General features: G+C 53.4%; 1 protein-coding gene across 2 annotated transcripts; it reads left to right on the forward strand.

The window, feature by feature from the left end:
* Nucleotides 1-161: 161 nt before the first annotated feature.
* PINLYP (phospholipase A2 inhibitor and LY6/PLAUR domain containing) lies at nt 162-4,617 on the forward strand. Of its 2 annotated transcripts, none has more exons than XM_019980292.2 (5): nt 162-670; nt 1,963-2,079; nt 3,485-3,637; nt 4,027-4,170; nt 4,366-4,617. In XM_019980292.2, exons 1-5 carry the CDS (start codon nt 601-603, stop codon nt 4,479-4,481), a joined length of 600 nt encoding a protein of 199 aa, XP_019835851.2. In that variant the 5' UTR covers nt 162-600; the 3' UTR covers nt 4,482-4,617. The 2 variants fall into 2 exon arrangements, with proteins under 2 accessions (XP_019835851.2, XP_019835848.2); XM_019980289.2 differs by having other exon boundaries at nt 177-670; nt 4,363-4,617.
* The last annotated feature ends 3,752 nt before the right edge of the window (nt 4,618-8,369 follow it).

Here is an 8,369-nt window from a genome sequence, read left to right on the forward strand (position 1 = left end):
TTTCCAATGTGAACTTGGGCATCTGACCACTACCATCCCCATGCCCTGAACAAGCACCCCTCTGTTCAGTCTCTGAGAGACCCAAGTGCGTCGTGGGGTGGCGTCAGAAATGGAGAGAGACCAAACACAGAAAAGGGAGTATGAGCTATGCATGCCCCCGCAAAACAAGCCTGGACTTGCTGGGCACTCACAGGAAGAGCCTCACCCACACTGGGCACCTCTTGGGGACAGAGAGAAGGGGGAGGGTACCTGAGTCCTAGCAGCTGCTCTACCCTACAGGAAACAAAATGACCTGATTCTGATCTTGGGCTTCACGTTAGAAAAAAAGGGGGTTAGGGCTGGGGCAGTGGGACCTGATGGAAGAGAGGGTTGGAAGCCCAGATGTCTGGGGCTGCATGGAGGAGGGGGGTGGGCACAAGATGCCACTGCTCCTTTTGGATTCTGGTTCCCTCTCCCCAACTCAGAGCTGCAGAGACCTACCCCCAGGGCTTACATCATCATTTCTTAGCCTAGGGGTAAGGCAGGTCCAGACCGCCCCATCTCAGCTTCCTATAAGAACAGCTGGGGACCTCAGGCCTTCAGGGTCACTATCCATCCACCATGAAGCCTTCCATGAAACCTGAGACCTTCCTGGTGGCCTCCGCTCTGCTCTGCACCCTCCTGGGTCTGGGTAAGTGACTAGGGCTCTGGACTCCTGGGACCCTTAATACAAGGAGTATGAGAGAACATTCTGCCAGGTCCTCAAGGGAAAAGGGAAAGAGGAGGTGTCTTGGGAGTTGAAATTCATGGAGAAGGCAGAGTGTAAAGGAGAGAAAGCCTAGGTCCCCAAGGGAGGAAGAGCTAAAAAACATGTGGGTTTAAATCTCTGAGAAAAGAGGGGTTTGGATGGGCTCTGGTCCCTGTATCCCAGGCAGTGTCTCAAAATAAGACACCTGAATTCTAGAAAATCACATGAGAGTATGATTAGTATTTTTAATTAGTATGAAAAAAAATGAGGCGAGGTCAAGACATTTCCTTTCTCCCAGGACTCTAAGCAGTTCAGGTCCCCGGTGTCCTCTTCCTTAGCTGTAGGAGTTCAGGCAGCTCCACTTTCCCCAGGACCCAGATGCCTTGTGTCTGGGCCCCCAGTTGCCTCCTGTCTCAGGACCAAGGAGTCCAGGCCCTTATCCTCATAGTCCTCGATCTTTCTTCTTGACCTGGGATGCAGATCTCCTCTCAGGTACCCCTGCCTGAGCGTCCACTGCCTACCAGACTAAGACAGCCTGGTCCCCACAAGGAAGGTGATCCCACTTCCGAGAACCAGCTGCACCTGAAGTTTCACAAAAGTCCATTAAGGACTTCCACAGGGGTTCAGTGCACAATCTCCCTGCCAAAGCGGGGGACATGGGTGCAATCCCTGGTCCAGGAAGCTTCCACGTGCACTGGGGCAATTAAGACCCTTCAGCACAACTACTGAGCTCATGCTTTAGAGCCTGTGCTCTGCAACAGGAGAAACCAGCACAAATGAGAAACCCCAAAACCGCAAGTAGGAAGTAGCATCTACTCACTACAGCTAGAGAAAAACCAACAGGAAGCAGGCACCCAGCAGAGCCAACAATAGAAAAAAGAAAATTAATAATATAAAAAATATTTTTAAAGTCCATGGTATTTTCAGCAGGATCCCTCAAGGTTTATTATGGGGTCTAGCATCCAAAGTTCCCAGCCTTGTAATTAGATAAACTTGCTCCCTGATTGGAGTTGCTTTCTGTCCTGCCGCAGAAAGCAGCTTTGCTCACAGCACCTTGGCACCCTTGCTGAGCTTCAGACAGATCCCTGTTCAGCGGTCAGTGTCCCACCCATGAAAACCAGGGAGACAGCAGTCCTTCTTCCTTCAGACCCCTCCACCCCATCCCCCTCTGGATTCGGGAGTCATGGCCCACAGACTATGGCACCTTTCACTAGAGCCCTGCTCTGTAACTGCAGGGTACCCACTGAGCTGTGACGTGTGTGTCAGTGACGGTCCCAGTTGCAGAGGAAAACTGCAGACTTGCGCCCCGGATGAGGACTCCTGCATAGTTGTCGTGACTGAGACCAACAGAAGTAAGAGGGCAGGGGCTGGTATCACATGCTGGAGAGGTCGGGGGTGCCTTCACGGTGGCAGGTACCGCCAGGCGCTGGGAGAGACCTTGAGTGATGATTACGTCAGGAAAGAGGGAAAGGCAATCTCGAGGTGGGTGGTGGACAGAGAATCCGGTGGAATGACAGAAACCACTGTTGCCAAGGATTTCTGAAGATGAGACTCCAAAGAGAGGATGGGGAGGTGCAGATACAGACGTTCTTACCAAAGAAGTAATTAGGAAAGCAAAGGACATGGGAGAAGAGTGAAATCCAGAGAAAGGGGAAGTCTAATATGTAAAAGGTGAAGGGATGGGTGTAAAAGAGACTTGGGTGAGTTGCAAAGAATGTGATCAGGTTGATTCTCTGGGGCTGCGAGGGGTCTCCCAGAGATGCGGGCTGCAAGAAACTGTTCCTGACAAGAGAAAGCGGATGCTACTGGGGCTGGTTGAGTTGGGTGCGAGCTCAGTTGTGTCTGAGTCTTTGCAACCCCATGGAGTGTAACCCGCCAGGCTCCTCTGTCCTTGGGATTTTCCAGGCAAGAATACTGGAGAGGCTTGCCATTTCCTCCTCCAGGGGATCTTCCCCACCCAGGGATGGAACCCGTGTCTCTCGTATCTCCTACATTGGCAGGGGGGTTCTTTACCACTGCACCACCTGGGAAGTCCCAATATTGTCATAGAGAGAGACGTACAAGGACAGATGGTCCCTGGGCGCAGTCCATGAAGTTGCAAAGAATCAGGCACAACTGAGCACCCACACACCCAAGCACGGCGGGTAAAGAGCAGAAACCCTAGGCTTGGAGGAGCCCACCCCGTCTATGGTCAGGAAGGGGAAGGCCAGGGAGACTGGAAGAGACCACTTTACGAAGACCTGAGAGTAGCCAAGAAGAGCAGCAAGAGATCATAGCTAGGAAGCCTGGGGAGTGACCCTGGGAAATCTGGAAGCGTCTGCCTTAGATGGAGAAGGAAATGGGTGTTACAGCAGGTGGGGATGGCAGCCCCATCCCAGCATCTGGTGGAAGGAATTCCAGGGGTCAGGGGAAGGCTGAAGACTGGAAGAGACCATTCACACAGGCATGGGGGTAGTCACAGGTGGTCTGGAAAAGACCACTCCAGGTGCGACCTCTGCAGGATGGCAGTGGGGTGGGCCTGGGGCTGAAAGGGCCACCCTGGAGACTCCAGCACAGCCAGGAAGGGGGAGGATAGGCTACATACGTAATGAGCCATTCAGATGATGCCCCAGGCAGAAAAGGGGCTTCAATTTGGGGAGATGGAAGAGACCTCTCTAGACAGCAGTGGGCTGGGGCAACTCTAAGGTGGGGGAGACACCCCAGGGCAAGGGTCCAGACCAGGGGCCACTGAGCCCCCTGCCCACGGCCATCCTGCAGAGGCCTCCTTGGCAGTGACCAGCTACAAGGGATGTGCGAAATCCAGCCAGTGTGAGTCCGGATTCTTCGGCTTCACCATGAACCCTGAGAACTACATGGGCTCCAAGAGGCACTGCTGCCAGAAGGATGGCTGCAACCAGGACCCCCTACCCGGTAAGCCCCAGCTGAGCCCCACAGCTGGAGTCCCTTCCTGCCCACCCCTCCCCTGCCAGAGCCAGCTGTGGGCACCTGTCACTGACCTGCGCTGTCACCGGGGCAAGCGTCTTCCTTGCGCTGAGCCTCGGGTTCTTCTCCTGTAAACTGCAGCGTCCAGGGACTTCCCTGGTGGTCCACTGACTAAGCCTCCATGTTCCCTATGCAGGGGTTGGATCCCTGGTCAGGGAACTCGATTCCACAGGCCGCAATTAAGATCCAACACAGCCAAATAAACGTTGTTTTCTGAAAATACAGTGTCCGTTACCAACTGCTGTCCCCTGAGTGGTTGGGAGGTTGGGAAAGGGATTCACGTCTCCGATTACCTTACCCTCCACCCTCCTCTTCAGCGTTCGTGAGAAACCATACAGAAAATGGCCTTCGGTGTCCTTCCTGCATCGCTGCCTTTACGGAAACATGCACTGCAACTGCGGAAGCACTCTGCGTTGGCGAGGAAACCCACTGTGTCGCTGTGTCTGGCCTCATGTGGCCTGGTAAGGGGCACCTGGAATTCGGGAGGAGGGCACAGGGGTTCCAGACAGGCCGAGAACTGGAGCTTCATGTTTCCAGATTCTAAGGGAGAGAGTGGCTCCAAAGATCTGGGGGAGAAGGTGGCTGGGGCATATGACCCTGGTCTAGGAGGAGGGAGGCTGGGGATCCTGACTCTAGTCTAAAATCCCCTCCAGCAGGTGACAAATTTGCCGTCCAGGGCTGTGGTACCAAGACCGCCTGCCACAGCAAGCCCGGGACCCTGGTGCCCTCAGGTGCTCGTTTGTTCACCATCAACAGGACCAGCTGTCTTTGAAGCCCCCAGGCTTCTGGCAAGGCTGAGTGAAGAACTGAGGCCCATGTAGTGTTTGGCCTCCATTCCTTCTCAGCTACGGTTCTAGAAATTCCTACGGTTCCCACGTGTCTATAAACTAAACAAGTTAACAGAACAATCCTGAGTCTGTGATGTGCTGTGTTTCGGGGATATGGGATGCAAAAAGCGGGGGTCTGAACCCTTGGGAACCCTCTCTTTGGAAGAAAGAAAGGGACGATGCTGCCTTTTCTTAAGGGGTTACTTCCTGCCTGGTCCCCATGCTAAGTGTTTTCCATGCGGTACCTCATTTCATAATCACAGCTCAGTGACGCTGAAAGTATTGCCCCCATTTCACAGAGGAACACACTGAGGCATGGACTGTGGTGTCACTTGCCTTCGGTTAAAGAGCTGGGAGGGTCAGACTCCAGAGTCCATGATCACCTCTCCTAGCTAACCTGTTTTTGCCCCAGAGTTCTCGTTCGTAAAATGTGGATATAATACCTATAACCTCAAAGGGCTGTCTTAAGAGTCAAATGAAAGAAAACGAAGAAAGGACTTAGTGCACCTTTCAGGGGCTTCCCTGGTGGCTCAGACAGGAAAGATTCTGCCTGCTAATGTGGGAGACACGGGTTCGATGCCTGGATCTGTAAGATCCTCTGGAGAAGGGCCTGGCAACCCACTCCATTATTTTTGCCTGGAGAATCTCACGGACAGAGGAGTCTGACGGGCTCCAGTCCATGGAGTCACAAAGAGTCAGACCCCACTGAGTGGCTGAGCACACTGCACTAGCACCTTTAAGACAGTGTGGGCTCTGGAGACAATGTGTCTGGCCAAATACTTAACGACCCTAATAGCCACTACTTACTCAGTAGCCATGTTTGGCAGCTGCCAGACCTTGGCATCTATCAAGATAGTCTGGATTATGCTACAGGAAAAAACAAGTCCCTAAACTCAGTGGTTTCAAACAACAAAGTTCTATTAGTCTGTTCATGCTGTACTAATGTGTGTAACAAACCATGCCCAAACTGAGACTTGTAAAAAGAAACATTCTTCTTCCTAAGGGTTTGTAGGTATTGAGGTGGCTCTGTTTCTGGCTGTGGGCTGGTGGGTTTGGCTTCAGTTTGGGAAGGGGGCTCTAGTTCTCCTCCGTGGGTTCCAGAGCCCTCTGGGACTGTGACTCCCTGGTTAACGTCCTTCTCATGGCAGATGACAGGGGCACAGAACCCAAGTGCACCAAAGGTCCCTGCGGAGGTTGGGGTGAACAGGAGTTCTATCCTGCACACAACCCCAGCATCCCTCCTCTCCAGGGACCCAGGACTCCTCACCCTGGATCCCTCCTCCCTCAGACCCAGAAGTATAGGCTTCTAGCTCACAGAATCCCAAGTATCTTCCACCCCCTGAAACCCCAAAGACAGACCCACAACAGAATTTCTACTTTTTTATTCACTCCTTCAAAAAACACCACAGGCAAAGCACCCCGTTGATTCTCCGGGCTTCATGGTTCCCTACCTCAGTGGACACACATTTATCGTTATCCAGACAAGGAGGAAATTCAGCTAAGCTGATGAGGCTTTTGGACTTCCTCTGCTTCTGCCAGTGGCAACACTGAATTTCTTTACTTGAATTTCTGCCTTCAAGGGCCTGCCAGCCTGCAGGTGCCCCATAGACTCACCCTGAGGTCAGCTAGTGATCCCTCAGCAAGGGAGTCTTCTGTCTTTTCTGTTTGGGTGCTCCCAGAGACAGATGCCTCGCTACCAACTTGCAGATGGAATTCCTACTCCCCAAGAAGGACCAAAGGGTCCCCAGTTCTCTCACACAGATCCCAATTCCCTCCTCTCCATGGAGACCTTTCACCAGCCATGAATTACGAAGCAAGGACCACAGCCTCCTGGGGAGCCAGGAGTCTGAGACTCAAAGAACTGTCCTTCCCCCAAAGAAGACTTAAAGCCCTCTTTGGATACAGGCCTATCCCCCAACCCCAGAAACCTACATCGTATACCCTTTGTGGCTCAGAAGCCCAAGGATTCCAGCTCCCTGGGGAACCCAGAGCCCCCCTCCTTCATGTCAGTATCCCAAGTGTGAAGGAGACCACCTTCATCAGCAATTAGGCGTCCACCTCCTCCTCCGCAGGGGGACTAGACACCTATTAGATCTACTTTCTACTCTTGAGAGACCAAGATAGCCCCATTCCAGGAGTCCAAACCCTCAACTCCCTTGAGGAGTTCCATAGTCTGATGGTGGTCCCCAGAGAAATAAGGAATCCCGTTCCTAAAACTCTATTTCCCTTCAAGACCCAGGAACCCTGGTGACCAGATGTTACCCACTCCAGGCCCTAATCAGAGCCCTCATTCCCTTCAAGCACCCAGGATTCTGACAGCCAAGCCTTCACTCTGCGATCTCTCAGGCCCAAACTTCCCATGCTAGAGTCTGGACCCCGTGTCCTCTCCCTCTCACTGGGTTTTGAGTCCTCAGCCCCTGGCAGAGCCAGGCACCTAGGCCCTGGGCACACACGGAAGCCCAGGCCCTCAGCCCACCTCTCACTACACGGGCACCTGCAGCGCCAGCACTACCTTGGCGTCCGCGTGCATCTTGACCAGCCTCCACCAGGACGGCCAGCGCTGCGTGCCCTGGATGCTGTGGGATGCTGGCACAACTCTAATCTCCAGCTGTCCCTCGACAGGCTCCGCCAGCAGGGGGAGCCAGAGAGAGAGAGAGCCTCAGCTGCTGCGAGGCTGGTGAGTGAGGCTGGATCATGCAGGTCACGTATTCAGCACCTAAGGTGTGCTTGAGGCCGCTTTGGTAGTGGGGTCAGCGGTGGGGGGGCGGGGTCGCGCAGGTGAATCCAGATTGCAATGTCCCAGGACCTGCAGAACTAGCCTCACCGCACGTTCTCAGGGTAAGACCAGAATCAGCTGGGGATCACCCCCTCCTCAGGATCTGAGTTTCAACCTCAAGGGTTCACCTCCAGGCTTCAAAACACCCACATTTCTGTAATGGCAGCCTCTTCCTTTTCTTCCTCCAACCCTGAGGGTGGTGGCTGCTCCCAGCACTTGCTTCTGTGTTCTACCTGCGTCTTCTGGCCTCTTTAGTCAATGGTGGTGCTTTAGTCACGAAGTCGTGTCTGACTCTTTGCGACCCCATGGAATGTAGCCCGCCAGGCTCCTCAGTCCATGGAATTCTCCATGCAAGAATACTGGACTCGGCTGCCCTTTCCTCCTCCAGGAGATCTTCCCACACCAGGAATCCAACTTGTGTCCCCTACATTGAAGGCAGATTCTTTACTGACTGAGCCACCTCCTTACTAATTCTTAATATTAATTCTCTGGTAAACTAACTGCTGTGGTTTCAGCCTCCTGCTGGGACCCTGACTGATACAATGGGTGGCACTGATGTTGGTGTCTGCCTTGTCAGTGATTCCAAGTGGCACAGAGCTTGATTTTCAAAGGGCTCTAGGTGGTGGGAATACTTTGGCCATTGGATGTGAAGAGCTGACTCAATGGGAAAGCTCCTGATGCTGGGAAAGGTTGAGGGCAGGAGGAGAAGGGGGAGACAGAGGATGAGATGGTTGGATGGAATCACCGACTCAACAGACATGAATTTGACCAGTCTCTGGGATATAGTGAAGAAGAGGGAAGCATGGCGCACTCCAATCCATGGGGTCTCAAAGAGGCGGACAGGACTTAGCGACTGAACGACAATGTGGCGGGAGCAGGAGAGGACTGGAAACAAAGCATGAGCGCCCACTCGGGAAAACAGGCCTCTCAGGGGCTGCCCCTGAACTCTCAGGAGTGCAGAGAGCGGAGCTCCCCTACTGTGGGTAAATGAAGGAGAAATGTACCTTGTGGGGGGAGTCCGTGGGCGGCCTTAGCTCTGCAGGGACAAGAGACAAAA

Source organism: Bos indicus, chromosome 18 (genome assembly GCF_029378745.1).
Source record: "Bos indicus isolate NIAB-ARS_2022 breed Sahiwal x Tharparkar chromosome 18, NIAB-ARS_B.indTharparkar_mat_pri_1.0, whole genome shotgun sequence".
NCBI lineage: Eukaryota > Metazoa > Chordata > Mammalia > Artiodactyla > Bovidae > Bos > Bos indicus.

Bases quoted from the DNA above. Each gene is read 5' to 3' on its own strand.
- PINLYP (XM_019980289.2), top strand. From the start codon at position 601: ATGAAGCCTTCCATGAAACCTGAGACCTTCCTGGTGGCCTCCGCTCTG. The intron at 3,638-4,026 runs GTAAGCCCCAGC...CCTCCTCTTCAG, and splicing joins CAACCAGGACCCCCTACCCG to CGTTCGTGAGAAACCATACA. The intron at 4,171-4,362 runs GTAAGGGGCACC...AATCCCCTCCAG, and splicing joins GTCTGGCCTCATGTGGCCTG to CAGGTGACAAATTTGCCGTC.